The following is a 20,744-nucleotide window of genomic DNA, read 5'->3' on the forward strand; positions in this document are numbered from 1 at the left end:
TAACTATCTACTACAAGTACTAGCAGCACTGAAGCCGTTTCCCTTACAGTATGTCCTCCGCTAGAAATGGGTTTGCTCCCCGCAGTATGTCCTCCGCCTTGGGGTAATTAAGCTATCATCAACATCATACCTGGTAAACTATCACTGAACTGGCGGGGGGGGGGGGGGGGGGGGTACCGGGGGGACTGATCCTTTGACATTTGAAGTGGTTAGTTCTCGGCTCGGCTTGCATTATTATTACAATGCCATACCATCAAGACGGACAAGAGTTGTTACATAACTTGTTATGTCGAGCGATGATCTGTTAATTGACTGTAGTGTACGATTATGTCACAATCGTATTGTGCAGTAGGGAGTGGTAAAAATACTACTCCCTAATGGTAATACTGTAGAGTGTACGAGTTGTCAGACTGATACTGTAAAAGCAGAAATTTTCAGTGGTGTAATATTTTCGGTATTCTCCAAAATCGGCGGTTCGGCGGAGGGAAATTTTCGGTAAACCCGCGTTTCAGGTAAGTGTACTAGTACTATACCGACATTTTCGGTGCGTTTTATTTTCGGTAAAAATTTCGGCACCGAAGTAATAGTTACCGAAAATAAAACACCACCGAAAATTTCTGCTTTTACAGCATTGCCTACACTGGCTACAGGCTACACTGTCTGTACATTGTAGTGCATGATCTGATGATGGGCCGCGCCAAGCTCCGCGATGCAGTCGACCTCTCTTGCTCCGCGCCGCGCTAGGGTTTCCGTGCACTTTATCGCACAGTCGAGCGAACCGCAAAATACCGTGACAAAGTGCGTAGATTCTTCAGCGCGGCCGCGGCGGCGTCGACCTCTTGAAACTGACTCACCTGGCAACAATGTTACATGCAGTGCAAAACTGCAAATGCATGCATTATGTAACAGTAACTGTTGCTGTAGTTTGGCTGAGACGAAAGAGTATGTGTGCCACAATGCGATGTCGGCGAGGTTGAAAATCTAGCAATATCATGTCCTCGACAAAGTGTCCAGCAAGGAAATTTTAGACAATAGCTGTTGTAATGTAATGTATTTGTCCCAACGCAATGACGGACTTTATGCGCTCTGCCTTTGCAAAGAAAGGCCAGGAACATGAGCTTGTTGGTACGAATGTTCAAGTCGGCGATTACAATTTCGCCATCAAGAAAGTAGTAGCACAAGGTAATTTCTGCTGCTAAAGAACAGAGGATGGAAAGTGCGTTGGGACCCGTAAGAATTCTATTGTACTATCTATGTACACAGGTGGATTTGGATTCATTTTTCTTGTCGTGGATGGAGCTGGCAGGTCCTACGCACTCAAAGTGAGTTTGATTTGAATTTGTCGGACTGTACTCAGACTGTGTACATTGTACTGTACTGCATACTGTGGCATGAATGTCGTACACATCCACTGCGACATACACTCGTACTCGATCACAAGTTTGATTTCAATTTTGACTTTGTCAATAGAGCTCTCCACGGACATGTACATGATTTTTTTTAATTTCTGCAGCGGATTATTGCGTCTGGTGAGACAGAGAAGGTTGTGAAAAGAGAAATATCTACTCTGGTAAGTGTTTCTTTGTTTATGTTCCCTTCACAAAAAACTGTCTGAAATCACAGTTCTGGGACATAGATATTCAGTACAGTGAAGTCCCCTTATCCGTGGAGCGCCGCGGATCCGGGTACGCATCTCCGCCTAACCATGCATCTTTCTGTCCTTGTTGTGACTTGCGGCAGTGTCCGTCCGGTATTTACCGTAGTGCCGGGATGATTAAAATTCCACTATCCACGCCTATTCTTGTAGCCTGTCGCGCCCCTACGCCCCTCCATTTCTCCTTCCGAATGGTCATGTTTGAGGTAGAAGCGGCTGGGATGGCCACTACAATAATACCGTATATTCTCTATTATAAGCACAGGTCTCCATTACTAGCACAGTCTCTAATACTAGCACACTGTGAGCACCTTTCGAAACATTACAAGCACAGTCTCTATTATTAGCACGGTCTTGGTGGAAATCAATGCTGCATGCATGATATCTAGCATGTATTTCTTCTTGCTCTGTATGGATATATTGGTTGAAAAAATATAAGCGCGGTCTCCAATATAAGCGCGGTCTCCAATATAAGCACGGGGTAGAGGGGTGTTGAAAAAATAGAAGCACGGCGCTTATAATAGAGAATATACGGTAATACAAGTACCGTAAAGTACCGCGAGAGCCCCATCTTGATTTTACAGCCAGGAAAAGGGAAGTCTTATGGCAACGTGTGACTACGTTTGTACGGTGTGGGAGCCTTAGTGTACTAAGGTCACATTAAGCATGCCCTTGTGTGGAACTCCACGGAAAACTTAGTACGAATTGATGACATGGCGTGATATCAAGGGTAAATAAGCACCCAAGAGTGTGCAATTCTACATATGGGGTCTCTGACGGCGAAAACTCACACCACATGTTTCAGGTACGCTTCGTACTACGTACAACGAATGATAGCCTGCATGCAATCCGAACATCTGCCATGAACATGAAGTGGAGTGGCATACGCGAAGTTAGTTTCTGTCAGAGAGTGCTATTTTTATTACTCCCCTGCTGGCCACAACGGGCTGGAAACGTACAATGGGAACACTACATCACGTGATGTGAGTTTTTTCGCCATCGGCGAGCACCATAGAAAGGGTATCAGGAGTTGCACACTCTTGGAAGCTTACATACTCTTGGTGCTATGTGTGTACAAGGTACGTGCCGTATGACCTACAGACAGGACACCACCTCTAAACACAACCACGGAAGGGAGTAGATGGTGGGGCGCTCTCGCGGTACTTTATGGCATTATTATTCAAAGTCATATGTGAGAGCAGCTCAAGTGATGTCGGATACCTTCCATAATCCAGCTGATGGGGAGATTTGGCATGGGTGGCTTGAACACCATGGCTTTGCCCACTCACTTGTTAACGCATCTTAAAGTGTGGTAGGATGAGGATGCCACCCAGGACATCTCAGTGCACAATCATCACCATCATGAGCCCGATAGCCTTCGGTGCTGCAGAAAAACTAGAAGAGTGCCAGCGTATTCTATCATGGGCAGCCGTTACACAAAGAATGCACGTCCGTGCCAGTACGCAGTCCATTCCAAGTGTGTTTGAGTTATCCCAGTCCATGGAGGAGTGGTGAAACTCGGAAACTCTAGTCTGAGCATCACCTGGCAAGTGTTATTAATGTGCACGTGTTGATATAACGGGTGGCTGCTATTTCTCCCTTCTTCTCGTTTAGAAACTAGTCTCTGGCCACCCAAACATTGTGGAGTTTGTAACTGCTGCCGCTATCCCAGCCAAGAATACTAAGCATGGCAACACCGAGTTTCTTATCATTCAGGAACTCTGTTCAGCACCGCTCAAGTCTGTTCTGGATCCATTGATGGCCGAAAACGAGTTTCGGCATGACCAGCGACTCCACTGCTTCCACAAAATCTGCGAGGCGGTTGCTCACATGCACATGCTCAAGCCGCCCGTCGTTCACCGCGATTTGAAGGTCAGTTGCTCGATACTGTGCCAGTGCGTTGTGTCTAGTGGCCAGCACCCCGTATACATACCATCTGTACTGTCCACATCATCCACCCTGACAGGCGTTGGGTGCAATTGTTGTGCAATGGGTACACATGCACGAGCACAAGTCTACTGTAAAACCGGAAAGTTTAACGACCAAAAAGTTTTGGCATGATACCGTGCAGAAAGTTTAACCCTTTCCGGGTTTATGACGAGTATACTCGTCATGCAGACCCCATCGCGTCTGGGCAATGACGAGTATGCTCGCGCTATACTTTCTGTACAGTCCACATACCGTACTCACGGATAGATCACTGTACAAACAGCCATAACTCTGGAACGGATTATCGCATCGCGAAGATCTATAGCTCATTGGAACGGTCTTGGAAAGGGCTTTCCAGAGGTGTTTTCGGTGTGGCGATAGCTCAACAAATGATCGAGCGGCGATAAATTGAACGCGCGATTTCGATCTGAACATTTTTCTTCCTTTCTGTCTGGCGATATTTTTGCGACTTTCAAGTCATTCAAGGGGATTTCCCAATGATGTGTGAAAGGCAGCATGACGTATGAGTAACCGAAGGAAATAGTTGAGCGTGGTCTTGATGCCAAACCGGCGCACGGTAGGGACACTGTTGGCGAGGCTAGGGGCGGCCTTGAGGTGCTGTATGCTCTGAAAGTACGTGGAAGATGACGAGCAGGAAAGGAGCTTTCCAGTAAGCCATAAGTTGTGAAAATCCGTTGAGAAACAAAAATGTTGTGACAATTTGTTTGTTGCTATCTCCACAATTGTACTGATGCACTGAATTTCAGTGCCCAGACGTAGTAAATGCACTGTGACCCTGAAAGGGTTAACGATGGCTATCTAGCCACCTATCTGCATGCGCATCTTTACACGGACATCTCAAACCGGGTTCGTGATAATCTTAAATGAAAAAATTGGTCGTTAAAACGTTAGACTTTGTGACTCGTTAGACTTTCCGGTTTTACAGTACATTGTAGGACTATAGGCATATTTTTGTTGGAACACTTTGTTTGATGAAAGTGACACACTCTGCCAGTCCCGTGACAAAGCAGTGTGAGTAAAACTGTGTCCGTTTGACCTGCAGATTGACAATGTACTGTTGAGCGCGTCCGGTGAAATTAAACTCTGTGACTTTGGAAGTGCAACCACCACCATCTACCAGCCGACATTGGACTGGAATCACATCCAGCGTGAAACAGCCGAAGATGAAGTAAGTCAAGTTACTGAAGAGCAATGTTCCTATTATTTGGAAGGATGTTTGAGCCATATGTACTTCCAAACAACAAAGCTTTGGAATGCTTTTTGAGCCCAAATTTCTACATGTACATTTCATCAAAGTCGTTTTCTTTTATAGTGTCTCGGAACCTGGTGTTTGCTGCTCATGTTCCATTCCTGTTTGGTACTGTGACTATGTGCAGATCAACCGCAACACCACCCCGATCTTTCGTGCGCCAGAGATGCTCGACCTCTATACCAACATGATAATTGGACCGAAAGCCGATATCTGGGTATGTTGAAATGCGATATGTATTGTGCAATTGTGAAGTACTGAATGAACGTGGTATCAACTAACATCACTGCTCTCTGCATTCAAAAATATGTTAATGGAGTGGATCGGGGGGGGGGGGGGGGGGGGGGGGGGGGGGGGGAGGTCAACAAAGTGAATGGGTTTCAGGGAAGCAACTACCTTAGCTTATCGGCATGCACTGTCATCTTGCAACTCAAGCATTGAAAGAAACAAACATTGAATTGGATTCGACTGCCGTATTTTCATTGTTTTGCTGTGTTGGGTTTCTCTGTGTTGTAGGCTTTGGGATGTCTTCTGTATCAATTATGTTTCGGTTCGAGCCCATTTGAAGAGTCTGGTAAACTTGGTTCGCTGAATGGCAAGTACAGATTTCCTCCGGACTCGCCCTATCAGGACTACGCGCCACTAATTCGTAAGTTCCATTATCAATTCAACTTGACTACTTCAAATGATTTTTTTAAGTTTTACTTGCTCCTAGTTATTTATACTCTGTGGACGGGTTTTTTATTAGGTCTGCTAGCTCCTCGCTGTTGGCTGATATGATGTGCTGTGTAGTGTGCTTGTTACTCTAGAGTAGTAGACACATAATGTGTATACTCGAGCTCTGCTGGACTTTTCTTATAGAGCAGTAGGACGCCAATGATTATGCAGCTGCATTCAGCACTAAAATCAAGTACCTTTGGTGTACTCTTTTTTTTCATGGATCCTCAGAGGGCATGCTGACAGTGGATGTAAAAGCACGTTGGAACATACAAAAGGTCCTGGAAGAAGTAGAGACTCTTGCCAGGAAGCTCCGCATCGATCTATTCAACCCTCTGGTGAGATTTTAGTGGGTCTTTGCAGTTTTTGTTTTGCTTCCAATGCGTACTTGTTTTCCTGTCTCTGTGACCAAAGCAACAGAAATTCGGAGTAGCTTGGCAAATTTTGAACACGTTTTGTAGAGCTTTTCTTCAGCTCACATTTCTTTGATCAGTCATGGTTCCCATGATCGGTCATACAGTTACGAATGTCCAGTGATCTAGTGAGAACTACATATGGACTTGACTCAGCATGCAGCAACGAACAGAATCTCTGGTGACTAGCGATGGGGTACAGAGGAAGCTGTGATTGCTGGTTAGACTTTGTGCTTGGCGGTGGCAACTGTGACTGCTCACAGACAGTCTTTGACTGGTCACCGAGTCCCACTCATATATTCTTGGCTATTCCATCTGCAGGCAGTACTGTTTTGTCCTGTACTTTTGACGACGAATTGACTATGTATTTTCGAGATTGTGTGTGCTATTGAGGGTGTGTTTGTTTGTCTGTTTTTCTTGCTCAGCCTTACCCTTTGGTGGCTCCACCTGGCACAAGTCTAACGGATGGCGCTGGTAAAGGCATTCTTAAATTCTCATAATTTTGAATGGCTTCCTTGGAGACAAACAACTTACCATAATGTTCATAGCAAGAAGTAGTTGTGTAGTTTAGTGTGCCTTGTTCATGCCTTCCTGCTATTCAGGCTCATGCTCAAGGCATTTGACTCATCACCATGTGCTTGCTGTGACTGCATGCTGCTGCTGCTATCCGCCTCTACCTGGTCAATCTCTCTCTCTCTCTCTCTCTCTCTCTCTCTCTCTCTCTCTCTCTCTCTCTCTCTCTCTCTATCGTGCTGCTCGTGTGTGTATGCTTGCGTACATGTACAGCATCTGCCACTGCTGTAGGTGATCTGCTGTCATCTGCGGGTGCCTCCCTCACCCAAGGTGGCAGTAAGCTACTTGGATTCATGAAGGGAGGTGCTGGCAGTCTAATGAAGGGCATCAAGGAGACGTCAACCAAAGTCGTTTCAACTGTGCAGGGGTAAGGCAGGACACCTTGCTTGGTCACTTTGTCTTCGCTATTATCACAGTCTCTCTGGCACCAGTGCATTGGAAAACGATTACTGTAGCCATTGCAGTGTTTTCTAGTACATGTATAGTCCTATGCCTGTTATCTGAACGGTTTTTTTGTGAGCTGCTTTAAAAGTCGTGTGCTGATAGTCCAAGTCGCCCTACCATCCACATAGAGATGCCCAGATATTGGATTATTTTAATGTGAACATTTACTGCTGGCAAGTGGGGCAAGTGTACCTACATGCAAAAAGTCATGCGTACATGTTAAACTGCTCTTACTTTAACCAATGAATACTGTATTTGCCACAGCATTTTTGCGCAATCTTTAGGCTCTACATTCTTGGTGTGCAGTATTCCAGGTATAAAATCCACACTAAATAACTCGAATGTAAGGGGAGGGATTGTGCGGACTGCTCTGATAATAATAATATTCGCGGGATCCGCATCGGCATCGCTTGAATGTTCAGAAACACACAAACTAGCTTTCGCATCCGCAGGCCACCACTATGCCTGTTCACCTTAGTGGCGAATGCAGACCTTACAAGTGAGTCAGGGGAGAGGAGGTTAGTCTCTCAACCAATCGGGCATGTAACGGCCCATAACCCTGTAAACTGCATCCTTGTTATTCTCACTCCGAGCTGTGAGTACCCAGTTGACCGTGGGTGTCGGCGCAGTTCAACACACGTAAAAGGTCTGCTCTGACAGACTTTTTATATATTGTCACCGCATGTGTTGTGATTCTTTTTCTGTTTTGTTTATTTCATGTGCCCATATGTTGCCTGCTACTCCAGACTGAGCAAGGGTCAGCTTGACCTCAGCTACATCACAGCTAGGATTCTTGGTAAGGGTGCTGCCAGTCGGTTGTGTATTATAGCCAGCTGAGCACAATGGCTGTTTGACAATATTAATTACCTTGTATAGGTTTATGAAACAGCAAGGTCAGTCTCTCTCCCTTTTCTCTGAGATGCACTCAATCTGCGAGCGGTGTAGCTCTAAATAGTGGTCATTGTTTTGAATGAGCCGGACGTCTCGCCGACTGCGCAGGCTGACGACGACGTCCACCCCCTATATAGAGGTCATTGGTCCAAAATCCACTATACACAGTCCACGGTTGGAATCAACTGTAACGACTTCAAGTTTCAAAGTTTAGATGGACATCACTCCCTGTATAGAGCCCAGCCAGGATGGCGTGACTGGATGAACTGGACTCCTGAACCGTGTATAGGGGACTTGTAGAAAAGTGTACTCTTTACAGGGGATTGAGCGGCTGGATGAAGTTGATCAAAACTGAACGACGGTCCTGCCCTGTATAGGGGATTTTGGACCAATGAACCTTATATAGGGTGTTGGACATCATATAGTGCATAAACCTTCTACTGAGTTCAACATATTTCACGTGATGGTTTTACAATATGCATTGTATGATGATGTTTGTGTATTTGTGTGTATGTATGTGTGTGTGTGTGTGTGTGCGTGTGTGTACATGTGTGTGCGTGTGTGTGTGTACATGTGCGTGTGTGTATGTGTGTGCGTGTGACTTACAGTTTTAGGTGCGCCATCCACTGATGTCCCGGAGGCACTCAGCGGCAACCCTGTCAATGATGCCTGCGAATACTTTGAGCAAATGTCTGGTCATCAGCACATGGTGTTCAACCTCAACGACCGTGCTTATGATGAGGGCAAGTATCATGGCAGGGTAAGCTCTTCCTCCCTCATTTTCTCTCTTTACTGATTTTGATTTTCTTGGCAAGGAATCCAACGACATTTACCCCTATCCTCGGTGAAGGTAATACTTGATACTAGTGTGGGTTGCTAAACCAGAGGGAATTTGATATAAGCGTCACCGGTACCATTGATCACACCAGAGTTAATGTGGCCAAAAGTAGTCCTTTGGTCAATAATATTGGTCAATATTGTACACTTTCAAATATACACTGTATGAGCCCTGAAACAAACAAAGATGGCAGGTACGACAATACACCTTCAAGCAGCTGTGCATGTACCTGATTCATGACTCGGCAAAGTTGGTATGCAATCTTTTAGGCCATGTGTACTTAAAGAGCGGTAACATAGTGAGTTTCTCCAACGTCGTTGGTACTGATGGACACACAGTGAGTGTGTGTGTGTGGTACACATGCTTTCCCCTTCAGCGGCATAGTAGCACGTGGGAGAGAAACTGCTGAGTCTCTCTCAAAAGAGTCAAGCCACTTTGGCCAATTCTGCTGCTCATACCAGGGCAAATGGTGGCCTTCAAGAGCTATGCCTTGTAAGAGCACGGGTTTCGTCCTGAAACAAGATTTAGTATTATTATGTTTGTCTCTCTTAACCCTTTATTGGCCGATTAAAATACAAACAAGCCCACGCAATCGCCAAACCTGTACCTAAATTGGACGTAACTTTAGTTTGCATTGGACAAATTCCACGATCTTGGGCATCCTGGAAAGGCCTTGGCGAGAGGAGCGCAATGAGCGCACACTCGACTCCATGGGATGCACTGGCCCAGCGCTGCAAGCCAGGGAAGGCCCACCAGCGCTGGGCCCACGCTCGAGATCTATCTCTATCCACCATTTCATTCCTGTTGCTCATATCAAACTCAAAAATTTTCGTAGAGACTCCCCGGAACCTGCTTTTGAAGTTGAACCGGTGTAGCCTTGTAAGCAGGTGACGTAAGCAGGGAAAATCCCGGCCGTTGACCCGCGCATCGCGCTCAGAGCGCAAATTTCCCGGGACCAATATTACGAGTGCTATAACTCAAGAACCGCTCTTTGTATCGCTTTGAAAATTGTTCGAGGCGACAGCTGAGAGTTTTCTCTTCGACCTACATATTTCGATCTCTCCGAAAGACCGAGATTTGATCAAGTTACGATAATTTCAAAATGCCTACCCCATCGAACATCGGTGTTCGATCAATGTATAGGCCAGCCAATAAAGGGTTAAGTTTGGAACTCCCCGTATGTTTGTGCATTTTTTGTCTCTTCAAGGTGGTGATGTGTGCGTGGAAAGCTCGTTCCACGCCTCAGTTGCGGCAGATCCTAGCCTTTTGCCGTCACTTGCACAAGTACCTTACTCAAACACAGGATGGCGTGGCCATCATTCATTGTGATGTAAGTGGCTTCTCCATGAGCGTATATCTAGTATGCGCTCCACTCTCGTCAGGCAGAGCTTTTGATGGACTTGCGTCTTGCATAAAAGTTGTTACTTGCACCATCTATTTTTGTCTCTGTCTATCTACATGTATCTCGCTTTCACGTAGCAGCACAATTGATTGATTGCGAACCTGTACCTTGTTTTGCTTGTAGGACGGAAGGTCACAGGTAGCACTGGCAGTAGCATCGTACTTTCTATTTTGCAAGATGTTCAAGCTGCCAAGTACCAGTCTTGTGATGTATGGCAAGAAACGCTTCCCTGGAGGTCACCGCGGCTTAGTCTTGCCTTCACATAAAAGGTAAGTTCTGGTGCCATTGCTTTCTTTGACCTGAAGGAAGGACTTTCCCCATGCGTTGGTTGACCTTAACCTTGCTGGTGGTCACTTCAACTGCGCCGTATACTGAGTATCAGTGAAATGATCTTGAAAGACCCTGAACATCAGCATTGGATGTATTGCTTATTATGTTGTTGTTGTTGTTGTTGTTGTTGTTGTTGTTGTTGTTGTTGTTGTTGTTGTTGTTGTTGTTGTTGTTGTTGTTGTTGTTGTTGTTGTTGTTGAATTCTTTTATTCTCACGTTGCTGTTGTTGTTGTTGTTGTTGTTGTTGTTGAATTCTTTTATTCTCATGTTGTTGTTGTTGTTGCTGTTGTTCAGGTATCTAGACTACATGACGCGCATGGTGAATGAGCAAGAGCACCAGGGACTGCACTGCCGTCGCTTCCGACTGAAGCAACTAGTCTTGAGCGGTATACCCAAGTTCAATCTGCACCGGTGAGTCGGTTCTAGCTTGGGCTGTTTTGTGCTACGGTAGAGTGTCGATTATCCGCACCCCTCAGGACGCAGGGCTGTCTCTTGCTTGCCAGTCAACTGCCCTGCTTTGGATGGATTATGTTAGTGCAGGCTCGAAAAAATCAACGGCTTCTTTGTGCTAGCAGTGTGCCCACGAGAAAGGAGGAGGTATCGTGATATGTCCAAGACCTAATGTTCTTTTGTTTGTATTTGCTCTCCAAATCAGATCTGGTTGCAAACCCCTCTTTGAGGTTGTGAATGGTGACAGTGTATCCTGGCTCTCGGCAGATCCACAGCAATTGGAGCGTTGCAGGTATGGTGCACACCCGGCCATTGTTGGTGTTAAAATGCACGTGTAATGTTTGTTTTGATGCATCCTTTTCCTCCTGTTGTTACTGGGTGAAGGTGTGCAGCAAAATCCCTAATTTGAGTAAAAAATGTATGAATAAAATAACATGCTCATTCATGTCATAACTATAGTAGCCAAGGTTATGCTTCAAAACGTGTTCTTGTCGCTATCATCAGTGGAATCTGCCCTTTGCTATCAGAATTGGCTATAGGATAATATTCGAATTTCCAGGCCGGTCTCATCTTCAGGAATGAAGCCAGTAGAGACTGAAAACAGAGGTATATTGGGTGACTACAGTCCAGTTTTCTCATCTTGAGAAATGTGCTCCAAACTATTTGCCTCACTGTTATCTCTATAAAGAGAAGCTTCGTGAATTCTCGAATATTTGGTTCAATGGTCTCACCCTATTTGTTTGTACTGGTACATTCTTGTGTAAGGAGGGTATACCCTGAGCATGCATGTATATTAGTGTAACATGTAAATATAGTGTCTTCCATAAGTTCCATTTCATGCTAACCCATGTTTGCTTATCTTTTCACTTGCTGTATCTCAGGAGCTACACTGACACGGATGGTGGTATCGTAATACCTCTTCAGGAAACTGTTGTGGGCGGTGATGTACGTGTAGCCGTTCACCACATCCGCCACTTGTCGACGCTTACAACGGTGAGACATGTGTTTGCTTATACGCGTTATCCACGTGCATGTGCTGGAAACCAGTGGTGGATTTTCACCTACCATCACCACCACCACTGTCATTGTACCTGGCACTACCTGCCCATGTATATGTACATGATTGGTGACAGCCATGGCCTCTCATCTCTCCTGTCTAATGATCCCAGTACAGTCAACTTCGCTAATAACGACTGCGGATATAACGACAATTCGCGAATAACGACCGAATTTCCATGCCCAGAGCAAAGCCCCATCTGACTGTATACATTTAACTTCGGATATAACGACTATCTGAACAACGACAATTCGCGAATAGCGACATGCTTTCAGTGCCCCGAGGTCATATTCACTGCTTGAATAACGACTTTCCGGGATTTTGCCAGCTATTTCAAGTACCTGTCAGTCAAGTACATGTACATGTCATGCAGAAGTACCAGAACCCGGCCATGGTGATCAGGTGATGGATAAAGGCACACATGCAAGAAAATGCAGCCAAGGGGGGGGGGGGGGGTTCTTCCTCTCTTTTTTTTGCTTCAAAATTGTTGGATTTACCGGCACACCTGTACATATACATGTAGTTGTACATGATTGTACAGTAATCATCATACATGTACATGTCCCTGACCCTGTAGATGGCTCAAAAAGGCATAATTTTCAATTTATTTCCCTTGCGTATTGACTTTATAGTTCCATTCAACTGCAATATGGAAATAAAGTACACCTTGACATAGAGCAAGAAAAGAGCTTCATTTTTGATATGCATGTCATACTATACAAAATATGGATTCACATACATTCAAATGGGACTTCGGTTATAAGGACACTTCGTGAATAACGACACTTTTCTGATGCCCCGCCGAATGTCGTTATTCGCAAAGTTGACTGTATTAGACATCTTCAAAAATCCCCAGAATGCCCAGGCTCCTTTCCGCCTCAAAACTGTCAAAAGAGGTGGCTCCAACCATCTGTCATTCACCACAATGTATCAATGCTTGCAAAAATGGACATGTATCTGTTTGTGTCCACTTTGAAAGGATTGTTGTATCTGTCTGCTTGTGTACAGAGTACAGTGCGGATGTTTAGTTTCAGCTTTCACACAGCTTTCGTGTCTCCCACTTCGGATTGCCTACTTTATAAGCTGTAAGTTCTTTGAACATTACTCACACTTCCATGCCTGGTTTCTCCTGCAGCTGGTCTCAAGGAGTGGTAGACATTAGAGATTCATCCCATTACAATTTTTAAGCATTTAAACCTACCTGGCCACTGGTACCATGGTATGTAGCACGCATGTATATGCTTGTACCATCGAGGGTTATTTATAACCAGCCAGTAGCTGACTGCGCTGTTTCAGACCGGGAGTCTGTTGATGGTACCTTGGAAGAATGATGTACTCTGCATGTTGTATTCCTACAGGTCTGAGATTGATAGTATCACATCAAATGCAGCCAAGTTTCCACCTAACTTCACTGCGACTCTGCACTTTGAAGTCCTGCCCGAGGGCAACAGTGATCGATCACTAGCCATTTGGAGCAAAGCTATTGTGGCAACCGGATCACGTGTGTGCTTTGGGTCATCAGCCGAAGAGGATGAAATACGTGAAAAATATGGTAAGAGATCTACAAGTTCAGCTTGCATCGCCGCACCACGGTGCACTCTCAGACGACCTACATGCTGCTTGCACTTTACCACCAACACCACTACCACCACCAACCACCACTGCCACCATGGGAGTATTTACGTTGAGTCATTTTATTTACGTTGAGTCATTGTCTGACTCATTGATGTTGAGGTCTCTCCAGACAGACGTTTCACTTATTGGTTTGCTTTTTGTTTCACAGCTCAGAGATCGTTTGGAACCAGTCAAAGTTCTCCTTTGCACTGTTGATACATGTCTCTGTACCTTTTGTTCTTGTTTGGATGTCTCCATCTTCAGGTCGCCTGGACCTCAGGACGCCTTCTCCAGCCGCTGCAAGCACCAATGGACGGAACTTCAGTGACCCCAGTGTACAGGAAGAAATTGCCAGACCATTTGAGGACGCGGAAGGTGAAGGAGCATTCAATCTCCTGGCAGACTGTGACGATGATGAAGAAGATGACGAAGAGGAACAACTAACATCTCACACGGTAAATTTCTAGATGCTGCATTGTCCTTTCTTTTTCTGCTAAACTAAAACTGCTATTCCTAAAACATTTTAAAATTTAGAAAACTTTGCCAGTGCATGCTTCTGAGTTTTCCTTAGGTGCCAGGCTGCCAGCACACCTTTACCCTTCCTGCACTTGATGTGTGATTATTCTCTCTGTAATGTGCTTTGTGTATGTTTTGGTGTTTGTGTAGGTAATGAACACTGCCTTTGATGATGACGCCGGTGCAAACTCTACCGGCGCTGCTCCAGCCGCAGTCGTGCCTGATCTGCTTGGGGGATTAGGTGAGACCTCTGGACAGCCATCTCAGCAACCCGCATTGAATATCCTTGACTTTGACTCGGCGCCGTCTGCACCTGCTGGTGCTGCTGCTACTGCTCCGGCTGCTTCTCCATCGCTTGATCTATTCGGCATGCCTACTACACAACAGGCAGCCGATCCATTTGGCGGCTTGTCGCATCGCTCTGGTCCATCACCAACACAACCAGCAACACAGCCGTCGCAGGATCTGTTCGATCAATCGTCAGCGTTCTCTTCCGCACCAACTGCCCCGGCACAACCTGCTGCCAACAGTGGTGGTGATCTGCTGGGCGGCATGGCAGAAATGACCTTTGATCCGTTCTCTTCAGCACCAAGTTCTGGCATTCCTTCCCCACAAATGTCTGGCGGTGCTTCACGCCCTGGCGCGGCTGGACAGGCAGCCAGCCCAGCTGCCGACTTGATGGGTGGAGGCAACGCTGGCTTTGATTTGATGGGAGGCATGCAGAATGTCGGCGCTGGCAACAACTTGATGGGTGGCAATCGACAATCGAACTCTTCCTTCCAGCCCATGGGCGGCAGCACTCAAACGAGTAGCTCCGACCTGCTGGGTGGTGGCATGGGTGCTGCTGGCTACGGCGGCACCAATAGCTCACGCAACAGCAGTGCCGATTTGATGGGAGGTTTTAGTGCAGCAGCTGGCGGTGGCGGCGGTGGTCGCCTATCCGGTGCAAGCTCGCCGTATCAATCACAGTCGCCAGTAGGCTCAGTACCGCGTGCCACCAGTCCGATGAGTGGATACTCAACCTCTGGGTTTGCACCCGTGGGTACCGGTGGCATGTACGGTGGTAATCAGCAGCAGCGGCCTGCGATGGGCTACCAATCTGGAGGAGCTGGCATGGGTGCTGGTGCCGCGAAATCCGCTGACCCGTTTGCACAACTCGGCGCCTTTGGTGCACCTGCGTCCAAGGGCGTGCCGAGCAGTTCGTCGCAGACTTCCATCAACCTTGGTGTGAGAGGTGCCGCACCACAGCAGCAGCAGCAGGCTGGCAGCAGGCCATCCAGTCGACCACCGTCTGGTGTTGCCTCTCCAGCTAACAGTGGCCGCTCTACCCCACTGCATGGCGGCACGGGCCTCAGCAGCAAACCAGTCTACACCAGTGTGATCGGTGGTCGCGATGAACGTGGCACTCGACTTGGAGGTGGAGGTGCAGGTAAGGCCTTTCTAGCCTGTACTCACATGTACATGCGCTTGTAATCTCCTAGCACGTGTGTTTCTACTGACCACTTCATTGTACACATTCATTAAGGCTTGGTTCACGTATCGTCAGCAGTCACCAGGGTCAGGAGTGACATTCTGAGTCCGTCTCGGTGGTATCTGCCAGTGTGTGGGTTCGGTTTTGCAGAAACCTTCCGGCAATTGGGGTCAGCACCCATCTTGTACACCCATTCTGTACACGTCCCATGCGGGTGCGGTGAAATCTGATTCTTGAAGTGTAGGTGTGCATATTGCCAGCGTTGAAAGCTGCAGCCAGGCCAGTTGAATTTATAGTGGTGTGGAGTGGGCCATAAGCACTTTATGGTGGGTGCACATCGTACATTCTAGGGTTGTGCTTAGCCACTGGGACTAGGGGTCTGGACTCTGGAGAGTTTCCTGGCATGTAACTGGCAGTATGTGTATCAAGTCTAACGCTATGGCCACTTCGGACAAGTGATTATTTTGCTGAAATTTTCTATGTATGTATGTTACGTGGATTGTGTATTTCATTTTTAAAAAGTTTCTTGAGTGTGAGCTACAACGTAGTGTCGCTTACTGCTGTGCTTTAATCAATAAAGCTGCATGAAGCGTCGTACAAGATTGAAATACCAGTTTATTTTGCCTACTATAGGTTGTCACTGTTTGTGAACGGCATGCTTCAGCAAGTCACATGCGTATCACATGGCTGGCTGTTATTACTAAATCTGTATGGTGTGGGTCACTTTGCCCGTGTTCTACGTGTGTAGGCATACCGCCTAAGGTAGAGGCCGGCGCATTCACTGACCTACTGTCCAGCCAGGGCTTCCAATCAGACAAGCAGGACAAGAACGTCTCTCTGAAGAACATGCGCAACAAGGACCTGGAGAAGACGATGGATCCGGTCAAGCTTCAGGTAACTTTGTTAGTGCTGCACCCTGTCCGGACTTTTCGCATGGACAAGCTGGTTGATTTTTAGTGGGTCCATCCGTCACCAGATTTAGAACTGGCATGTTCCTCTTCATTACCGTTGTAACTTGTAACGTTAGCCGGTGATGAGACATTGAGCTACTGAGCCAATGGCACTGATCTTGGCACTGATCTTGTCGCGTACATTTAGTACATGTTCGCATCATTTTTGTGTTGTTGGCGGTCTCCACTTGGACTGAAGCAATCGCAAATTAGAAGTGTGACCTGTGATCTAACACATCTGGATGCTTTGCTGTCCATTCATGCATCGTGGGTGTTTGCACTGTATCCGATGCTCTGCATTGCTCTCTGCGTTTTGGAGCTGTGTGTGCGTGAGAGCGTACGTGTGCAATTGCCACTGATGGTGTCTTGTATTGCCCTGCAGGTGATGAAGTGGACAGAAGGCAAGAGAAAGAATATCCGAGCTCTGATTGCTGCCCTTCCTGAAGTCCTCTGGGAAAGCGCTACTTGGACGCCTGTTGAAATGCACAAGCTTGTGCAGCCGAATGATGTAAGTGATTGATGCAGATGCGTGCAGTGTAGCCTGGTTTTTTTACGGTGTAAGTAAGCCACGTCATCACAGTTTGGGATGTTGCAAGACAACACAGTGGCAATGACTTGTTTTTCTGGCTGTTGTTGTTGTTGTCGTCGTCGTTGTTGTTGTCGTCGCTGTTGTTGTTGTTGTTGTTGTTGTCGTCGTTGTGTCGTCGTTGTTGTTGTTGTTGTTTCAAATCTTTATTCTCACGGTTGTTGTTGTTGTCAGATCAAGAAAGCTTACCGCAAGGCCTGCCTTTGTGTACATCCTGACAAGGTGAGGACTAGCTGTATTGTATATTGTGGACTTCCTATGTGGTGCGCCCTCCCGCTCCCCTCTCTTTCTTTGGCTGTGATCGTTTGGTCGGGTCCAGGATTCACTCGGTTTGCAATGATCGATTGGTCATATCCAGATCCATCGGAGCCCCAGGAGCAGGGTTGACTGGATCCAGCATTCCATTTTGCCGAACAAGACGTTTGTACGTGTTTGGCAGACAACAACCATTGTTATATGCATGTAGTACGGATACACAATCGCGGCTACATGTGGACAAGAGTTGCACCATGCAGACTCGCATGACGAGTGCAAACCCTTGAGTGACTTTCCTATTGTCATGTTTCTATTCATTCTATATCAACCTCTTATGTCATGGTAGCGATTTGACCAAACATGATCGATTGATTCTGGGGGATCTGGGACCTGGATCCGGCTCCTAGGAAACGATCACAGCCTTAGATACTTCGCCCATTTCCCAGTCAATGTCTCTCTGTCTCTCTCTCTCACACCCACATCCACACACATTCTCTCTCTCTCTCTCTCTCTCTCTCGCTCTCTCTCTCTCTCTCTCTCTCTCTCTCTCTCTCTCTCTCTCTCTCTCTCTCTCTTTCTTTCTTTCTTTCTCTTTGGGTATAATATACTTATACCCAAATGTGGCCTGATATGCTCACAGCACTCCCTGTGGGGTTTACTGGCAGCCAAAGTGGGTGCAGCCTACCCTATTAACAGTCCCTCTCGTTTAGGACTTTCGTTTGCTCATTGTGCCCTCGTTGATATTTTGATAGCGCCATAGGTTAGCCGAAAGCTTATTTGTCTGCTCCACCCATGTCCTCTACATACTACTCACCATTACCGTTCATGTGTTGCTGTGTTACTGTCTGCAGCTAACAGGAGAGCCGGAAGAAGAGTTGGCCAAAGCTATCTTTGTGGAGTTGAATGAAGCCTGGACGGCTTTTGAACAGAACAAAGACATGACACGTGTGGCGTAGACACCTGCGTACCCACCTGTGGCGCTTTGCGTGTACGTTGACTTGGATCCTGCTAGTATTTCGACTTATTTTACTAGTTCCTGCATTGCGTGAATTTCTCCTGGTCCCCCCCCCCCCCCTCCCCCTTTTTTTCTTTAGACCAACTAGCCGCCACCCTGTTCTCAAGACTCCAGATCTGTCAAAAATTTATTTCTCATAACGTTTGCAGCTCCTTGCAGCTAGCCTTTTAGGACACAGTCTCTGCACTAACATATGGTATGAAAACTTAATGATTATTTGCTTCACACACACACACACACACACACACACACACACACACACACACACACACACACACACACACACACACACACACACACACACACACACACACACACACACACACACACACACACACACACACGCGCGCACGATAATGTGTGTGAAGCAGGCCGGTGTGAAAGCTGTGCTCACACCACACTGCACCAAACCCATGTATTAGGAGCGCCATACTGTCCTCTGCTTCACTCTGCATATATTATGGACGTCGATGAGTTCGTCGTTGTCGTCATCACCGTGGTCGCTGTCCGTGCTCATAATTATTTTGTTGTTGTCTCCTTTTGTTGAAGTTTTTCTGCTTGTACAGTACCAGTGAGCGCTACATTGTGCGGCTGGATGTATTGTTTGCCCTGCAGCTTTCCTGCTACACCGTGTTGTTTTCAAATGTCCTTTCCTGCGCCTATACATACTTCGAAGTAATATGTCTGTTTATCACTATTTTATCACGACACGTCTTAGAATGATGATTGCCTTTGCTCTCTTGTCACGCTGTACGAGTTTCGTTATAAGCGACGGACGTACCACATCCTCTTGTATGTTTTCCTATTTACGTACATCCTACGTTTTTCTGGTAACATGGCGAATATAGTCGTCCTGTTCAATCCTCGTTTCTAATGTAGAGTGCACACACCGCCGGACATGTACTTCCCACGCATATGCACTGGGCAGCAGTGTTTTCTCTTGATCTCTGTTGTGTTTATTTACACTGTACAGTGCATTGATGTGCCGTGATTGCAGGCAATACTTCTGTGCGGCTGCTCCTATTTTTTTTTTTGAGAAACCCCACATTGCTTCAGCTGTAATATCGAAGAATGTGGCACCAGCTGCTGGAATAGTGCTGGACACGCTGGACGCAGAGTCTTCGCACGCACAACAGACAACGCACTCACATAGGGAGTAGCAACCCTGTGTTGAGTGGTCTTGTCTTCTGCATGTGTGTGTGTGTGTGTGTGTGTGTGTGTGTGTGTGTGTGTGTGTGTGTGTGTGTGTGTGTGTGTGTGTGTGTGTGTGTGTGTGTGTGTGTGTGTGTGTGTGTGTGTGTGTGTGTGTGTGTGTGTGTGTGTGTGTGTGTGTGTGTGTGTGTGTGTGTGTGTGTGTGTGTGTGTGTGTGTGTGTGTGTGTGTGTGTGTGTGTGTGTGTGTGTGTGTGTGTGTGTGTGTGTGTGTGTGTGTGTGTATGTGCATGATGTGCATTCCAGGTCCGGCCACGGCCGGCCGGACCAACCTTTTGACCACCATCTTGTGTTTACTGCTGAGGAGGCCATGTGGCTACCCGTCATATCATACTGATACAGAAAGTATGAAAGGCTAGGTCATGGCCGGGCCAATCAAAAACTGTTTCCGCCGGTCCTGCATGCCCACATACATGTAAATAAGACGTAGTATTAGTTGTATCGTGCAGCCTGCAGCGCAACGGCTGTGAGCACAGTACAGTGAAACTCCCCTAATCCGGGCAAGCAAGTTGGGACCGAACACTGCCCCAAACTATAGGAATTGCCTTTAACTCAGAACACACTGATTGCAAGCAAACACCTTTTTTTTTGTGTCAGTCAATAGTTTTCGGAGACGTTTTTCGTTGAAAATGTTTGCCGAAAAATGACTTACCAAGTAACTGTTCATTCAAATAACAAAACTAGACTGTTCACTCAGACATAACACAGTGTAGAACATAATTATCATTGAGTCTGTATGTGGCACAAGAGTCATTCACAGTGACTGTACACACACTGCACTGTGCTGCGTGTGCACTATGTCATCCATTCACGCATTTGCTGGATGAAATGTGTAAGTCACACTGAAGTGCTTTGCGGATTTACAGTAAGTCCAGACCAGGGAGTTAAAAAAACAGTGGCATTTTACGACTCCCTGGACAACACCCACAGGTTTGTACAGTTTGAAAGAACATTGGAAGGCTGCTACACACGCACAACTCGGTTTTGAATGCTCGGCATACATCAGGGAGTCGTACTCAAACTAGGGAGGTGACACGGCACAGAAATCCGTGTCACAGGGGTTGACTCGCACCCTTGACCCCTCGTTGTTATTTTTGGAATAGTTCAGTCCAGTCCAGTCCGAAAGGTCATACTCGGATCGACTCGCCTTCTGTACTT

At 46.6% G+C, this 20,744-nt stretch overlaps 1 protein-coding gene across 1 annotated transcript; it reads left to right on the top strand.

Annotated features, from left to right (window-relative positions):
* The first annotated feature begins 914 nt into the window (after positions 1 to 914).
* On the top strand, positions 915 to 19,492 carry LOC135804637 (cyclin-G-associated kinase-like). The gene is made up of 25 exons (XM_065318552.1): positions 915 to 1,182; positions 1,264 to 1,322; positions 1,514 to 1,570; positions 3,269 to 3,526; positions 4,647 to 4,772; positions 4,981 to 5,070; positions 5,370 to 5,502; positions 5,802 to 5,908; positions 6,409 to 6,457; positions 6,770 to 6,923; positions 7,747 to 7,796; positions 8,500 to 8,651; positions 9,937 to 10,059; positions 10,255 to 10,400; positions 10,756 to 10,872; positions 11,117 to 11,203; positions 11,793 to 11,904; positions 12,977 to 13,053; positions 13,327 to 13,520; positions 13,847 to 14,037; positions 14,249 to 15,527; positions 16,318 to 16,463; positions 16,902 to 17,027; positions 17,280 to 17,327; positions 18,212 to 19,492. Exons 1-25 carry the CDS (start codon positions 1,068 to 1,070, stop codon positions 18,314 to 18,316), a joined length of 4,101 nt encoding a protein of 1,366 aa, XP_065174624.1. The 5' UTR covers positions 915 to 1,067; the 3' UTR covers positions 18,317 to 19,492.
* The last annotated feature ends 1,252 nt before the right edge of the window (positions 19,493 to 20,744 follow it).

This window comes from Sycon ciliatum, chromosome 1, assembly GCF_964019385.1.
Source record: "Sycon ciliatum chromosome 1, ocSycCili1.1, whole genome shotgun sequence".
NCBI lineage: Eukaryota > Metazoa > Porifera > Calcarea > Leucosolenida > Sycettidae > Sycon > Sycon ciliatum.

What these genes read in the sequence shown, in the direction of transcription:
- LOC135804637 (XM_065318552.1), top strand. Translation starts at nt 1,068, where the DNA reads ATGACGGACTTTATGCGCTCTGCCTTTGCAAAGAAAGGCCAGGAACAT. An exon ending in CCCAAGTTCAATCTGCACCG is followed by an intron (nt 10,873 to 11,116) that starts GTGAGTCGGTTC and finishes TCTCCAAATCAG; the next exon opens with ATCTGGTTGCAAACCCCTCT. An exon ending in CAGCAATTGGAGCGTTGCAG is followed by an intron (nt 11,204 to 11,792) that starts GTATGGTGCACA and finishes GCTGTATCTCAG; the next exon opens with GAGCTACACTGACACGGATG.